The following is a 17,511-nucleotide window of genomic DNA, read 5'->3' as shown; positions in this document are numbered from 1 at the left end:
ATAATTTGTTGATTAATTTGTGCATTGAAAGAAGCAAAATGTGCCTCATTAATTCTTTGTGGAGTTATTTTTTAGGTGTGGGCAGTCATGGTAACCATAGACGGTGCTGAATCTACAGTTGAAAACCAAGGCAGGGCAGCTGCTGCAGAGCAGCCAGGAAGAGGGTGGCTCTCTAGAGAGCAGAGCACCCAAGTCCTCCTCCTCCTCCTGCTGCCCAGGCCCTGCTACCACACATTGGACTCGTCCTTTTACCTTTCTCAGTGGGGAGCCTCGAGACGACAAGGGCCGAGCTCTCTCCGGCCAAACCCAGCTCAGCTGCGGTTTCCGGAGCCTGCTGGGTGGCAGACTGGCTTGGAGTACAGATCAGTCTTCATGTAGGAGAGGACAAGATGGCGGAGAAGTAGGAGTTCCATACTTACAACCTGCATCTCTCAAACAAAGAAGGGCTGAAGCCAAAGGACTCTGAACCACAAGAGTCTTGGAGGAAAAGAGATGGAGTCCACTAAAAAGACAGCCTCATAGGTGCGTGATTATGAACTGGGGAATATAAAAACAGGCCAGGGCATGGGAGGGGAGGATATCCCCTCTGTGGAGAGACAAAGGAAAGAGAAAGCAGCTGGAGAATCGTAGAACTGTACCTCAGGACGGAGAGGGATCCTATCATCCCATAACGAACTACAGACCTTTTGGAGAGAGAACCCATCTCTAACTGAGGAGCTTTCTTTGGGCTGGATGCCCTAGTTCCAGAAATCCCCCCCTAGAAGAGACACTACTCAAGGAATTCAGTCAGCATCAGGAGGAACTGGTCCCTGGCTCGGACCCCTGCTTGTGGGATTACATTTGGGCGGTATCATTAATGCCCAGGGAGTAAGAGCTTGAAATGCAGCTGGGTGTGGGACAGAGAACATCGCCCACCTTGGCTGTGCCCACGGCACAGTGAGATCGTACCCAAAGGAGTGTTTTGGACCTAGTTCAAGAAGGGACTGGGAGGTCACCATTTCTCACCCCAAAAACCACCAAGGCAGGACCTCAGCAACCCAGGGACCCACAGTTGAGGTGAGACCCGCCTACACCCAACCACGCCCATTAGCACTGGGTAGCTGCTTTGTTACCAGAGTCCAGGCAGATGATTTGGAAATAGCCCCTCTCCCAAGACCAGCACTGATACATTGCCATGATTAAGTCTAGATCAATTCTTGCTATTCACATATATTCTCCCATATCTCATTCTTATCTCTTCCCTTCTCTGGACTGGTTATTCTGGTTATAGGTTTGCTTAAACAGGCATTTTAATCCATTCTCTTGATGCATGTTCTACACCTCTTACCTTACCTGCCTTTCTTTCTCTCAAATAATCAGACTATATAATTTCTCAGGGTAACATTATCTTCCCCCCCCCCTTCCTCACCTGCCATATTCTTTTTTTCTCTCTGAATTAAGCCTTGTAGTCTTTCTGCCTGGTCACTGTTCAAGTTTCTTCTCCCCACCCCTGTCATTTCTCTTTGTATGTGCTTTTCCCATCAGCACTGCCTCGACCCTGCTCTTTATTTTTAGCTGGGATTTCTGGTTTTATGCTTTTAGACTATCCTTTCTCTTTTGTTATTTTTTTTGTGTGATTTTTATTTTTTCCTGGTTTGCTTGTTTGTGTGATTGTGTTCCTTGTTTGTCTATTTTCCTTTCCAGGGCTACCTCAAGAAACAAACCAAAGTACACATGGTGGAGAGTCCCAAATATTACAAGTTGGGAAATAAAATAACCACCATGTGGTTTTACCTTGATTAGTACTGAGTCATTTGCTATTAATTTCCTAATTAATTTCACAACAAGAGAGACCAAGGGACATCATTAAAAGAAAACTTCCCTGAATGGACAGGCCCTGGACAGTATATGGGCCTCTTTTAATATGGCAGTACTCACAGATGCAGCGTGCAGAACCAGCTTTTAAAACTGACAAGAGACAGAAAGCTAGCCAAAATAACGAAACAGAAGAACTCTCCTCAAAAGAAATTCCAGGAAGTGACAAAGAATTGATCAAAAACAGATATAAGCAACATAACTGACCCAGAATTTAGAACAATAGTCATAAAATTAATCACGGGACTTCAAAAAGGCATAGAAGAGAGCAGAGACGCTATTGCTACAAAGAGTATGGATCTTAAAAATAGTTATGATGAATTTCAAAAATGCTGTAAATGAGGTGAATAAAAAGGCAGCCACTGCACGAATTGAAGACACATAGAGGACAATAGATGAATGAGAAGATACAACTAGAGAAAAAGAGGACGCTGAGAAAAGATAAATTGATCCAGGAGCATAGAAGGATAATTCGAGAACTGAATGATGCAATCAAATGGAACAATATCCATATCGTAAGAATTCCAGAAGAAGAGACAAAGGGGTTGAAGGGGTACTTGAACAAATTATAGCTGAGACCTTCCCCACTCTGGAGAAGGAAACAGACATTGAAATCCAAGAGGCACAGAGAACTCCCTTCACACAATGTGAATCGTCCTTCAGCACGACATATCATAGTGAAACTGGCAAAATCTTAGGATAAAGAGAGAATGCTGAAAGCAGCCAGGGATAAAAGGTCCCTAACATACAAAAGGAAACACATCAGGACAGTGAAAGACCTATCTATTGCAGCTTGGCAGGCTAGAAAGGAATGGCAGGAAATCTTCAATATGATGAATGGAAAAAATAAGCAGCCAAGAATCCTTTACCAGCAAGCTTGCATTCAGAATAGAAGGAGAGATAAAAGTTTTCCCAAACAAGCAAAAATTGGTGGAATCCATCACCACTGAACCACCCCTACAAGAAATCCTAAGGGGAACTCTATGAGGGAAATGATGCAAAGAACACAAGGTACCAGAGTCACCACTACAAGCATGAATTCTACAGAGAACACAATGACTCTAAACCCATATTTTTGAATAATGACACTAAGTGCACATGGACTAAGTGATCCAATCCAAAGACACAGGGTATCACAATGGATTAAAGAAAGAACAAGATTCATCTATTTGCTATCTACAGGAGACTCATTTTAGACCTGAGGACACCTTCAAATTGAAAGTGAGGGGATGGAGAAATATCTACCATGTGACTGGAAGTTAAAAGAAAGCTGGAGTAGAGGCGCCTGGGTGGCTCATTCAGTTAAGCGTCTGACATCGGCTCAGGTCATTATTGCATGGTTTGTGAGTATGATCCCTGCATTGGGCTCTGTGTTGACAGCTTGCTTTAGATTCTGTGTCTCCCCCTGCCTGCCCCTCCCCTATTCATGCTGTTTCTGTCTCCATAATAAATAAAACCGTAACAAAGAAGGATAGCTGGATTAGCCATGCTTATATTGGACACACTGGGATTTTAAGGCATAACAAGAGATGAAGAAAGACTCCGTAATTAATATAAAATGCCTATCTGTCAGGAAGAGCTAAGAATTATGAATGTCTATGCACCAAATTTGGAAGAACCCAATTACATAAAACAATCACAAACATAGCATATTCTTATCAATAAGATTGTTCAAGTGCAAGGGATTTTAATATTCCACTTGTATCAATGGACAGATCACCCAGACAGAAAATCACTAAAGAAACCAAGGCCTGAATGAAACATAGGCCCAGATGGACTTGACATATTTAGAACTGTACATCTTGAGGCTATGGAATTCACATTCTTCTCGAGTGCACATGATACATTCTCCAAGATAGATCACATACTGGGTCATAAAGCAGCCCTCAATAAATAGAAAAGAATTGAGATCATACCATCCAAACTTTTAGATCACAATGCTAGGAAACTTGAAATCACCCACAGGAAAATGTCTGGAAAACCTCCAAAACTGTGGAGGTTAAAGATAACCCTATTAAAGAACAATTGGGCCAATCAGGCAAACAGAGAAGGAATTAAAAAATATATGGAAACAAATGAAAATACAACAATCCAAATTCCTTGGCTTACAGCAAAGGCTATCCCAGGAGGAAGGTACGTTGCAATCCAGGCCTATTTCAAGAATCTAGGAAAAAATGAAGATACAAAATCTAACCGCACCTAAAGGAACTAGAAGCGTAGTAGTAAGAACACCCCAAGCCCAGCAGAAGTAGAAAAATGAAATAAAGATAAGGGCAGGAATAACCAATATAGAATCACCCTCCCCCCTCCAAAAAAAAACCAAAAACAAGTGAACAGATCAATGAAACCAAGAGTTGTATTTTTGAGAAAATAAACAAAATGGATAAACCTCTAGCCAGGCTTCTCTAAAAGAAAAGGGAAAGCACCCAATTAGACAAAATCACGAATGATAATGGATTTATTACAACCGTTCAGAAATATAAGCAATCAGACATTACTATGAAAAATTATCTAACAAACTGAACCAAGAAAGAATGGACATATTCCTAAATGCACACATAGTTCCAAAATTCTAATGGGAAGAGATTGAAAATCTGAAACAGACCCATAAAACCAGTGAAGAAATTGAATCCACTATCAATCTCCCAATGAATAAATCCCAGGGCCAGAAGGCTTCCCAGGGGAATTCTATCAGACATTGAAAGCAGAGTTAATACCCATTTTTTCTCAAGCTATTCTAAAAAAATAGAAATAAAAGGAAAATATCTAGACTCATTCTGCAAAGCCAACATCACATTGATTCCAAAACCAGAGACCCAACCCAAAAAAGAGAACTACAGGCCAATATCCTTGATTAATACAGACGCAAAGATTCTCGACAAGATACTAACATCGAATTAAACAGCATATAAAAAGAATTATCCACCATGATCAAGTGGGATTCATTCCTGAGTCACAGGGGTGTTCAGTATTCGAAATCCATCAGTGGGCAACATGATGTTAACAAAAGAAAAGATAAAAACCGTATGATCCTGACAAGAGATGCAGAAAAAGCATTCGACAAAATACAGCATCCTTAATAAAAACCCTTGAGAAAGTCAGGATAGAAGAAACTTAAATATCATAAAAGCCATTTATGAAAAGCCCACAGCTAGTATTATCCTCCCTGGGGAAAACCTGAAAGCTTTGCACCTGAGATCAAGAACATGATGACAAAGATGTCCACTCTGGCCACTGTTGTTTAACATAGTGCTGAAAGTCCTAGCATCGGCAATCAGACAACAAAAGGAAATAAAAAGCATCACAGTTGGGAAACGTGACATCAAACGTTAACTGTTTGCAGGTGACATGATACTCTACACGTAAATCCCGATCAACTCCTCCAGAAGCCTCCTAGAACTGATCCATGAAATCAGCAAAGTCGCAGGGTACAAAATCAGTGTATAAAAATCGGTTCAACTTTGATACACCAATAATGAAGCAACAGAAAGAGAAATCAAGAAATTTGTCCCATTCACAATTGCACAAAAAAAGCATAAGATACATAAGAATAAACCCTACCAAAGATGTAAAAGACCTGTACGATGAAAACTACAAAAAAACTTATGAAAGACATTGAAGACACAAAGAAGTGGAGAAACATTGCATGCTCATGGATCGGAAGAGTAAACATTGTTAAAATGTCATTAATACCCAAAGCAATCTACACATTCAGTGCAATTCGAATCAAAATTGCACCCGCATTCTTCTCAAAGCTAGAACAAATAATCTAAAATTCGACTGGAACCACAAAAAACCCTGAGTAGCCAAAGTAATACTGAAGAAGAAAACCAAAACCAGAGGTATCACAATCCCACACTTTAGCCTCTACTACAAAGCTGTCATCATGAGGACAGGATGGTATTGGCATAAAAACAGACAAATAGACCAATGGAATAGAAAAGAGACCTGGATCCACAAATGTGTGGCCAATTAGTTTTGACAAAGCAGGAAAGAGTATCCAGGGGGGAAAATGACAGCCTCTTTAACAGGTGGTGCTGGGAGAACTGGACAGCACATGCAGAAGAATGAAATGAGACCACTTTCTTACACCATACATACAAATAAACTCATGATGGATGAAGGACCTGAATGTGAGACAGGAAACCATCAAAACCCTAAAGGAGAAGGCAGGAAACAGCCTCCTTGACATCAACTGCAGCAATTTCCTACTCGACACAGCTCCAAGGCAACGAATCAACAGCAATTTGAACTATTGGGGCCTGATCAAGATAAAGATAAAAAGCTTCTGCACAGCAAAGGAGACAATCAAGAAAACCAATAGAATGGGAAAAGGTAGTTGCAAATGACATATCAGATGGACTAATATCCCAATCTACAACGAGCTCCCCAAACTCCAAACCCAAAAAACAAATAACCCAGTGAAGAAATGGGCAGAAGACATGAACATACACTTCTCCAAAGAGGACATCCAGATGGTCAACAGACATGAAATGATGCTCAGTGTCATTCACCATTAGGGAAATATAAATCAAAACCACACTGAGATACCACCTCACGCCAGTCAGAGTGCCTAAAACAAAGAAATCAGGAGACTATAGATGCAGGTGAGATGTGGAGAAACGGGCACCTTCCTACACTGCTGGTGGGAATGTAAACTTGTACAGCCATTCTGGAAAACAGTGTGGAGGCTCCTCAAAACATTAACAATCGAAGTCGCTATAACCCAGCAATAGCACTGCTGGGGATTTACCCAAGGGATACAGAAGTGCTGATGCATAGGGGCACATGTTCCCCAATGTTCATAGCAGCACTTTCAACAACAGCCAAGTCATGGAAAGACCTAAATGTCCATCAAATGACGAATGGATCGAGAAGATGTGGTTTATATATAGAATTGAGTACTACATGGCACTGAGAAAGAATGAAATCTGGCCATTTGTCGCAAGGTGGATGGACCTCGTGGGTGTCCTGCTAAGTGAAATAAGTCAGGCGGAGAAGGACAGATACCATATGTTTGCACTCATTGGTCTAACAGAGGACCATGGGTAGGGGAAGGGGCTAAAAAGAGGGAGATGGAGTGAAATAAAGAGAGACTCTTAAATACTGAAAACATACTCAGGGCTGAAGGGGGAGGGCCAAAGGGGTAGGGGGTGATGGTCATGGAGGAGGCCACTTGTGGGAAAGGGCATGGGGTATTATATGTAAACCTACTTGAAAGTAAACTATAAATTAAGAAAAGGAAACCAACGACAAAATATGAATAAATTAAAAAAAATAGAGGGGATTTTCTTCTCATAAAATCCATTATGGATGCCCTCCAACCCATTATCAAGAGCATAAGGTGAGAATCTCAATGAGATAGACCAGCTAACCCTAAAACAAAAGATGCGGCAACTTGGCTTTACTTTAACCACCTTTCTCCACTTGGTCAGGGAGTGATTACCTCTGAATCTGACCACAGACGCTCACCCCTTTAAACCAGGATATGCAATATGGATAAAGGGTAAAATGTCCAACCCTTAAAAACCCTCTGGAGTGGCCACCTTGGCTGCACCCAGAGCACAGTAAGATCGGACCCAAAGGAGTGTTTTGGAACACCTGATTTGAGAAGGACCTGGGGGTCCCCATGTTCTCCCCACAACCAACAATGCGAGGACTTAGGGAGCGGCCAACAGGTCCCACGTACACCAAACCACGGCAATGTGTGCAGGGTAGGTGTTTTGTTTTTTTTTTTTAATCCGGAGTCCAGATAGATTCTACTTAAACAGTCCCTACCCCATCACCAGCAGTGATGCACTGCCATGGGTAACTCTAGATCAATTCTTGTTATGTAGATATATTCTCCTTTATGTCGTTCTTATGTCTCCCTTCCTCTCGACTGGTTATTTTGGTTATAAGTTTGCTTAAACAGGCATATTTAATCCATTCCCTTGATGCATGGTCTACACCTCCTTTACCTTCCTTTCTTGCTCTCTGAAATAATAAGACTATATAGTTTCTCAGGGTAATATTATCTTGTTTTTCTCTCCTCACCTTCTGCGGTATTCTCCTTTTTCTCTCTCTGAATTAACCTTTTAGTCTCTCTGCCTGGTCATTTCTCTTTGTATATGCTGTTACATCAGCACTACCTCCTCTGCTTTTTATTTATAACTGGGATTTCTGGTTTTATGCTTTTAGACTGTCATTTGTCTTTTGTTGTTTTTGTTTTGTGGTTTTCTTTCTTTCTTTCTTTTTTTCCTTTCAGTTATTGGGTTTGTTCACCACCAAACCAGTTCTACAAGAAATCCTAAGAGAGACTCTATGAGGAAAAGTTTGCAAGAAACACAAAGTACCAGAGAAACCACTGCAAGCATGAACCCTATAGAGAACACAATGACTCTAAACCCATATTTTTCAATAATAACACTGAATGTAAATAGACTAAATGCTCCAACCAATGTTATTTATTATGTTATTTGATAAATAACAGAATAAACTACAAGGAAAACCGAACAGACTCCAACAAAAGCTGGCTCAAACTGATCCATGAATTCAGTAAATTTGTAGGGTACAAAATCAATGTACAGAATTGGTGCATTTTAATACACCAATACTGAAGCCACAGAGAAGTCAAGAAAATGATGCCATTCGCAATTGCACAAAAAATCATAATGAGAATAAACCTACCCAAAGATGTTAAAGATCTGTACAATGAGAACTATAGAAAATTGATGAGAAAATTGAAGGAGACACCAAGAAGTGGAAAAACATTCCATGCTCATGGATCGGAAGAATAAACATTGTTAAAATGTCATTATTACCCAAAGTAATCTACACAATCAATGCAATCTAAATCAAAATTGCACCAGCATTCTTCACAAAGCTAGAACAAACTGTATTAAAATTCATATATCAACTCAGAAAAACCCGAATAGCCAAAGTAGTATTGAAGGAGAAAACCAAAATGTGACGCATCACAATCCCAGATTTTAGGCTCTAATACAAAGCGGTCATCATCAAGACAGGTTGGTATTGGCACACAAAAAGACACATAGACCAATGGAATAGAATACAGAACCCAGAAATGGACCCACAAGTGTATGGCCAATGAATCTTTGACAAAGCAGGAAAGAGAATCCCATGGAAAAATGACAGCCTCTTCAACTGGTGATTTTGCGAGAGCTGGACAGCAACATGTAGAAGAATGAAATTAGACCACTTTCTTACACGATTCACAAAAATAACATGGATAAAAGACCTGAATGTGAGATAGGAAACCATAAAAGCCCTAGAGGAGAAAGCAGGAAGCAGCCTCCTTGGCCTCAATCACAGCAGTTTCCTCGACACATCCCCAAAGGCCAGGGAATCAAGAACCAAAATGAACTATTGAGACCTTATCAAGATAAAAAGCTTCTGCACTGCAAAGGAAACAATCAAGAAAACTAATAGGGAACTGACAGAATGGGAAAAGATAGTTGCAAATGACATTCTGGATGAAGAGCTAGTATCCAAAATCTATAAGGAACTCCCCATACGCCACACCTGTAAAACAAATGATCCAATGAAGAATTGGGCAGAAGACCTCCAAGGAGGACATCCAGATGGCCAACAGACACATGAAAAAATGCTCAGCGTCAACCACCATCAGGGAAATACAAATCAAAACCACACTCAGATACCACCTCACGGCAGTCAGAGTGGCTAAGATGAACAAATCAGGAGAGTATAGATGCTGGCGAGGATGTGGAGAAATGGACACCCTTCTACACTGTTGGTGGGAATGTAAACTGGTACAGCTGTTGTGGAAAACAGTGGAGTTTCCTCAAATTTATCAATAGAACTCCCCTATGACCCAGCAAGAGCACTGCTGGGAATTTACCCAAGGGATACAGGAGTGCTGATCCTTAAGGGCACATGTACCCCAATGTTCATAACAGCACTTTCAACAATAGCCAAATCATGGAAAGAGCCTAAATGTCCATCAACTGATGAATGGATCAAGAAGAAGTGGTATATATATACAATGGAATATTACATGGTAAGGAAAAGAATGAAATCTGGCCATTTGTAGCAACATGGGTGGAACTCGAGGGTGTTATGCTAAGTGAAATAAGTCAGGCAGAGTACAGATACCATATGTTTTCACTCCTAAGTGGAACAGGAGAAATTTAACGGAGGACCATGTTGGGGGGGGAGTGGAAAAAATAGTTAAGGAGAGGGAGGGAAACAAACCATAAGAGACTCTTAAATACTGAAAGCAAACTTAGGGTAGATGGGAGTGGTAGAGGGGAAAATAGGTGATGGGCATGGAGGAGGGCACTTGTTGGGATGAGCACTGTGTGTTATATAGAAATCAACTTGACAATGTATAAATGACGAAAAAATTGAAGGCAGAGCCCATGATGTAACGATGATATTAAAAACAAAAACAAAAAAAAAAAACAACCCTAATTTGATAAGAGGATGAATACATCATCACTAGTGTAAATCAGATCACATGGGGTGTAGGAGAGAAGGGCCAGGTAGGCTTGCTGAAGGAGAATACTATAGAGGAAAAACTGGAAGTGAAGCAGTGCCTTTGAATATTGAGATGAACCGTGTATCCTATTGGGACTGAAGAAGTTGGCAGAAAAAGCTAAGAGTAAGGATAGATGAAATATGAAGCATATCAGGTAATAAATGACTGATAAAGAAGAGTTACCATAAAAGTTAACATAAAGCCCATGTTAAAATCACTTGAGGAAAATATGTGCCAATAAATTGGACAACTTAGAAGAAATGGACAAAACTCCTAGAAACCTAAGCTATGAAAACTAAAGCAAGAATAGAACATTCACCAAAATTGAAATTGAACAGTAACCAAAATACTCCCCAAAAACAAAAGTCCAGGACTACACAGCTTTAGAGGAAATTTTTTCCAGACATTTAAAGAAGAATTAATTCCTACTCTTCCCAAACTATTTCAAAAAATAGGAGGGGAAGAAATTTTCCAAATTAATTTTATGAGATTAACATTACCCTGATACCAAATCCAGATAACAGCACCACAAAATAGAGGAAAAAAACTAGGAGCCAATAATTCTGATGAACACAGACACAAAAATCCTCAAGAAAATATTAGCAAACTGAATCCAATGTATTTTAAAAATTAATACAGTACTATGAAGCAGGATTAATTCCTAGGATACAAGCATGGTTAAATATTCAAAAAAGAATGTGATACATCACAATAAGAGAAAGGATAAACACCATGTGATCATTTCAATAGATGTAGAGAAAGCATTTGACAAAAAACATTGATTCATGATAGAAATCGTCTGGAAAGTAGGTCTAGAGGGAAGACATCTCAACTTGCTAAGTCCCTTTATGAAAAGTCCATAGGTAACATAATGTGAAAAACTGAGCTTTTCTCTTCAGATCAAGAATGAAGGAAGAGGTCCACTATCACCAGTTTATTGAAAATAGCATTGAGATGTCTTAGCGAAAGCAACCAGATGACAGAAATAAAACGTTTCCTTTGTGGTAAGGAATTTGTAAAAAGAGTTTCCTGAGGACTTGAAACTATATATAGAAATCCTTAAAGACTCCACCCAAAAACTACTAGAACTGATAAATGAGTATAAAGGTAGCAGGATAGAAAATCAATACACGACAATCCAGTGCATTTGTATACACTTTTGAGCTAGAGGAAATATATAGTTCTATTTTACAATTGCACCAAATATAGATATATAGGAACAAATTTAAGGAAATGAAAGATTTGTCCTCTGAAAATTATAAAACATTGAGGAAAGTCATTGAAGACAACACAAATGAAAGACATTCCATACTTACTGGTTGGAAGAATATTGTTAAAACGTCTATAATATCCAAAGCAATCTGTAGATTTAATGGAATCCTTATCAAAATACAAACATTTTGCACAGAACTAGAAGAAACCTAAAATTTCCTAGATAAAAGTCCCCAAGTAGCTAAAGAAATCTTGAAAAAGAACAAAACTGGAAATATCACAATTGCAGTTTTCGACTTATATTACAAACTGGTAGCAATTAAAACTGTATTGTACTGACACAGTTCTATCAAGTAAAACAAAACAGAAGCAATCCCACAAATATATGTCAATTAACCTTTTTCAAAACAGGAATGAATATACAATAGGTAAAAGATGGTTTCTTCAACAAATAGTGTTGGGAAAATTGGACTTTTTTTTCTTTTGTGGATGCCTCACTTGTTTGTCAGTAGAGCATATGGCTCTTGATCTCAGAGTGGAATTCATACCCCATGTTGTGTGTAGACATTACTTTAAAAATATTTTTAAGGTTTCTTTTTGTTTTTCATTTTATTATGTTATTTCAGAGGGAGAGTGCACATGAAAGAAGGGCAGAGACAGAGAATCTCAAGCAGGCTCCACACTTAGTACAGATCCCAATGTGGTATTTGGTCCCCAAACTGTGGAATCATAACCTGAGCCAAAATCAAGTGTAGGATACTCAATCAACTATGCCACCCAGGTGCCACATGATTTTTTAAAAAAGTAATATTTACATCCAATGTGGAGCTCAAACTCACAATCCTAAGATCAAGATCCATACACTCTTCCAGCTGAGCCAGCCAGGTGCCCATGGAGCACTTTCACCATACACAAAAATAAACTCAAAATGGATTAATGATGTAAACGTGAGACCTAAAACATAAAAATCTTCAGAGAGCACACAGGCAGTAATTTCTGAAACTGACCACAGCAGCATTGTTTTCCAAAACAAGAAAAGCAAAAGCAAAAATAAACTAATGGGACTACACTAAAATAATCAGCTTCTGCACAGCAAAAAAACAAATGTAAAAGGCAACGTACTAAATGTGAGGAGACATTTGCAAATGACATATTGAAAAAATATAAAGAACTTCTACAATTCAAGAATAACAAAATACTCCAATTGAAAATAAGCAGATCAGAGAGAATGGCAAGATGGCGGAGAAGGGAGCTTTGTATTTGCCCGCCTGCAACTCTCACGCTGAGGAGAATTAAAAGCCACAATATTCTGATCTCCAAGAACAGAGGTGTGTGCACAGACACCTTATTGATAACAGCCTCACAGGTGCCTGAGTTAGTGCAAATTGGGACCAGAGACTCTATGGGACGGAGAGCCAGCCCAAAGCAGAGTCAGGAGAGAGCGCCCAGAAACTTGGCCCCAGGCTCATAGAGGGCCAGGTGTCCAGAGGCAACAGCACCGAGGAGGACTGCACAGCGTGCCCATGCATGGCAACCCATGGGACGGACGTGTGTGGCAGCAGAGAATGAGGGGAAGAGAAGGAGAGACTGTAAATGCTCATAGACGAATCTCTGGGGAGGGGAGACCTCAGCCCGCATAGAGAGACACAAACAATTCCAGTGGTAGCCACTGGGCACAGGAAGAGTAATCTGGCGCCATCAGCGGGCTTGTTCTCCCTTGGGCTCAGCAGCTTGCCGACGTCAGGTGGAGCTGGGGAAAAGCTGGCTCCCCACTCCCCCTACTCAATTCTGGCCAGAAAGCCACCCACCTGCTGGAGATCATATTAACTGTGGTGGCAGCAAAGTGTGTGGGTTAGGATTTAGAAACCTGGCAGGGCTTAGAAAACTGAAGCAATCTGACCCGCCCATGGCAAGGGGAGGTGGACTATAGAGTGGCTGGCAATGCATGGTCTGAGGGGGTTGGGGGCACCGCCATTCTTCTCCCTGCAACCACTAAGGGGGGGCCTCAGAGAGGAGACCCAGAGACTCAACCTACCTACATCAAACCATGCCCATATGCGGTGGAGAGCTGCTTTTTTCAATTATTTTTATTTTTAATTTTTCTATAATTATTTTTAAAATATTTTTCTCCCTTTTCCCCATAGAGTCTGGGAAAGAGCAACATTTATGCACTGTGATTAAATCAACTCTTAACCATCCAGATATATTTTCCCTTATCTCATCCTTATCTCTCCCTTTTGCAGGTTTCATGCTCTCAGACTGCCCTTTATGTTTGGTTGTTTCTGTCCACCACCACCTCCCCTCTCTCTACCCCCCCTGCCTTTCCCCCCCCCCTTTCGCTCCCTTTTTGGTTTGCTTGCTTACTTGATCAGTCTGTGCATTTGAGTGCTTTTGTCTCCTGTGTGTTTGTCCGTTTTCCTATTCAGGGCTACCTCAAGAAACGAGCCAAAGTACAAATGGTGAGGGCGCATGGGTAGCTCAGTCGGTTAAGCACCAGCTTTGGATCAGGTCATGATCTCACATTTCGTGGGTTCGAGCCTCACTTCAGGCTCTGTGCCAACAGCTAGCTCTGATCCTGGAGCCTGTTTCGGATTCTGTGTCCTCTCTGACCCTCCCCTGCTCGCACTGTCTCTCTCTGTTTCTCAAAATTAATTGAAAGACATTTAAAAAATTTAAAACAAACAAACAAAAAATAACCAAAGCACACATGGTGGAGAGTCCCAAATATCACTGAGTAGGGATTAAAAAAGTTAATCAGAGGCATAACAAGCAAAACCGAGACACCATTAAAAGAATATCTCTTCAAATGACAGGCCCAGGGAAGTCAAAGAGCCTCTATTAATAGCGAAATACTAATAGGCCCACAGGGCATAACGAGCTTTTAAAACTGACAAGAGGGGCGCCTGGGTGGATGTCTGTTAAGTGGCTTGCTTCTGCTCAGGTCATGATCTCTGTTCATGGATTTGAGCCCCGCGTGGGGCTCTGTGCTGACAGCTTGCTCAGAGCCTGGAGCCTGTCTTTGGATTCTGTGTCTCCCTCTCTCTGACCCTCTCCTGTTCATGCTCGCTCTCTCTCAAAAAGAAATAAAACATTTAAAAAATTAAATAAAACTTACAAGAGACAGGAAGCTAGCCAAAATTACCAAAAGAAAGGTCTCTCCTTCAAAGAAGCTCCAGGAAGAAATCACAGCTACAGAACTGTTGAAAACAGACACAAGGAGCATAACTGAACAAGAATTTAGAACAATTGTCATAGAATTAATTGCTGGGCTTGAAAAAAGCATGGAAGCCATCAGAGAAGATACTGATAAAAAGACTAGGAACCTTCAAAATACCTGTGATGAGTTTTAAAAGGCTATAAAAGAGATGAATAGAATGGAGGCTGCCACTGCATGAATTGAAGCAGAGAGGAGAATATGTGAATTAGAAAGTTATAGCAAAAGAGGAAGCTGAGGAAACGAGAGAGAAATTGATAACAGAAGCACAAAAGGAAAATTCCAGACCTGAGTGATAGAATCAAATGGACCAATATCCATATCACAGGAGATCCTGAAGAAGAAGAAAGAGAAAAGTGTCCTGTTGGTGTGCTTGATCAAATTATAGTCGAAAACTTTTCTAATCTGGGGAAAGAAAAAGACATTGAAATTCAAGAGACACATTGAACTCCCCTAAGACGTAACTTAAACCAACCTTCAGCACAACACATCATAGTGAAACTGGCAAAATATAAGAATAAGAGAGAATTCTGAAAGCAGCTAGAGATAAAAGTACCCTAACATACAAAGGGAAACCTAGCATAGTGGTTATAGACCTATCTACTGAAACATGGATGGCCAGAAAGAAACGGTAGGAAATCTTCAATATGATGAACAGGAAAAATATGCATCCAAGAATTCCTTATCCAGCGAGCCAGTCATTCAAAATAGAAGGAGAGATACTGGTTTTCAAAAAAAATTAAAAAAATTGAGAATTCATCACCACCAAACCAGCCCTTAAGAAATCCTAAGAGGGACCCTTTGAGAGAAATGTAGCAAGAAATGTAAGATACCAGAGACATCAATACAAACATGAACCCTACAGAGAACACAATCTAACCCCACATTTTTCAATGAGACTGAATGTAAATGGACTAAATGCTCCAATCAAATGACACAGAGTAACAGGATGGATAAAAAACCAACATCTATCTATTTGCTGTCTACAAGAGACTCACCTTAGACTGGAAGATAGTTTCAGATTGAAAGTAAGGGTATGGAGAAATATCTATCATGGGACTCGACATCAAAAGAAAGCCAGTGGGGTGCCTGAGTGGCTTAGTTGGTTCAGCATCTGACTTCAGCTCAGGTCATGATCTCGCGGTTCATGGGTTCAAGCCCTGTGTCCGGTCCTGTGCTGACAGCTAGCTCAGAGCCTGGAGCCTGTCTCGGATTCTGTGTGTCCCCCCTCTCTCTGACCCTCCCTTGCTCACGCTGTCTCTCTCTCAAAAGTAAATTTAAATAAACATGAAAAATTATTGAAAAGAGAAAAAAAAACAAAGCCAGAGTAGCCATACTTCTATCGGACAACCTGGACTTTAAAGGCAGTAACAAGGGATGAAGACGAACATTATATAATAATTACAGGGTCTCTATTTCAGGAAGAGCTAACAATTACAAACATCGACGTGCCGATTTCAGTTCAGGAGCACCCAGATACATAAAACAATTAGTCATAAACAGAAACAATCTTATTGATAAGAATGTACTAATTGCAGGGGACTTTAATACTCCACTGACAGCAATGAATAGGTCAATCAGACAGAAAATCATTAAAGAAACAATGGACCTGAATGGCACACTGGAACAGAACAAATTGATAGATATATTTCGAATTCTGCATCTTGAAGCTTAGAAATTCACTTTCTTCTCAAGAGCGCATGGCACATTCTCCAGGATAGATCACATACTGGGTCATAAATCAGCTCTCCATAAATACAAATGAATTGAGCTCATACCATGCACACTTTCAGAGCATAATGCTATGAATCTCAAAATCAAACACAGGAAAAAGTCTGCAAAACCTCCAGAAAATGTGAGGTTATAAACTACCCTACTGAAGAATTATTGGACCACTCAGGTAAATAGAGAAGAAATTAAAAACTATATGGAAACAAATGAAAACAAAAATACAATCCAAACGGTCTGGGATGCAGCAAAGGCAGTCCTAAAAGGGAAGTTTATTGAAATTCAGGCCTACTTCACGAAACTAGAAAAAGCACAAATTCGCAATCTAACAGAGCACCTAAGGAAACTCGAAAGGGAGCAGGAAGAGCACCCTAAAGCCGCAGAAGAAGAGAAATAATAAAGATCAGGGCAGAAATAATATAGAATTAAAACACACACACACACACACACACAATTGAACAGATCAATGAAGCCATGATTTGTTTTGGAAAGATATACAGTATTTATAATCCTCTAACTAGGCTCCTTAGAAAGAAAAGAGAGCACCAAAATAGACAAAATCATGAATCAAAATTTATTTATTACAACTGATCCTTCAGAAATACAAGCAATCAGAGATTACTATGAAAAGTTATATGCCAACACACTGGACAATCTAGAAGAAATGGACAAATTCCTAAACACACACACACTACCAAAGTTCAAGTGGGAAGAGATAAAAAATCTGAACAGACCCATAACCAGTGAAGAAATTGAATCAGTTATCAAAAATCTCCCAATGAATAAAACTCCAGGGCCATATGGCTTCCCAGGGTAATTCTACCAGACATTTAAAGCAGAGTTAACACCGATACTTCTCAAGTTATTCCAAAAAATAGAAATAGAAGGAAGACTTCCGGACTCATTGTATGAAGCAAGTATCACTGTGATTCCCAAACTAGACAGAGACATAACAACAACAACAACACCAAAAAAAAAAAAAAAGAGAGAGAGAGAGAGAACT

General features: G+C 40.1%; 1 protein-coding gene and 1 long non-coding RNA gene across 2 annotated transcripts in view; both read left to right on the top strand.

Annotated features, from left to right (window-relative positions):
- Positions 1-404, top strand: part of PGBD1 (piggyBac transposable element derived 1) — a 45,622-nt gene extending 45,218 nt beyond the window's left edge. Inside the window, exon 6 of the mRNA XM_029944918.1 lies at positions 311-404. Within this exon, the coding sequence (XP_029800778.1) occupies positions 311-404 (94 nt within the window). The remainder of the gene's footprint in view (positions 1-310) is intronic.
- A 53-nt stretch (positions 405-457) lies between these two features.
- On the top strand, positions 458-1,781 carry LOC115296847. The gene is made up of 2 exons (XR_003911090.1): positions 458-1,056; positions 1,684-1,781. It is a non-coding gene; the product is annotated as an uncharacterized LOC115296847 (long non-coding RNA).
- Positions 1,782-17,511: the final 15,730 nt, after the last annotated feature.

The sequence above is a fragment of the Suricata suricatta genome, chromosome 7, assembly GCF_006229205.1.
Source record: "Suricata suricatta isolate VVHF042 chromosome 7, meerkat_22Aug2017_6uvM2_HiC, whole genome shotgun sequence".
Taxonomy (NCBI): domain Eukaryota; kingdom Metazoa; phylum Chordata; class Mammalia; order Carnivora; family Herpestidae; genus Suricata; species Suricata suricatta.
Note: the sequence above shows the minus strand (reverse complement) of the source record. Positions and strands in the feature narration are given on the sequence as shown.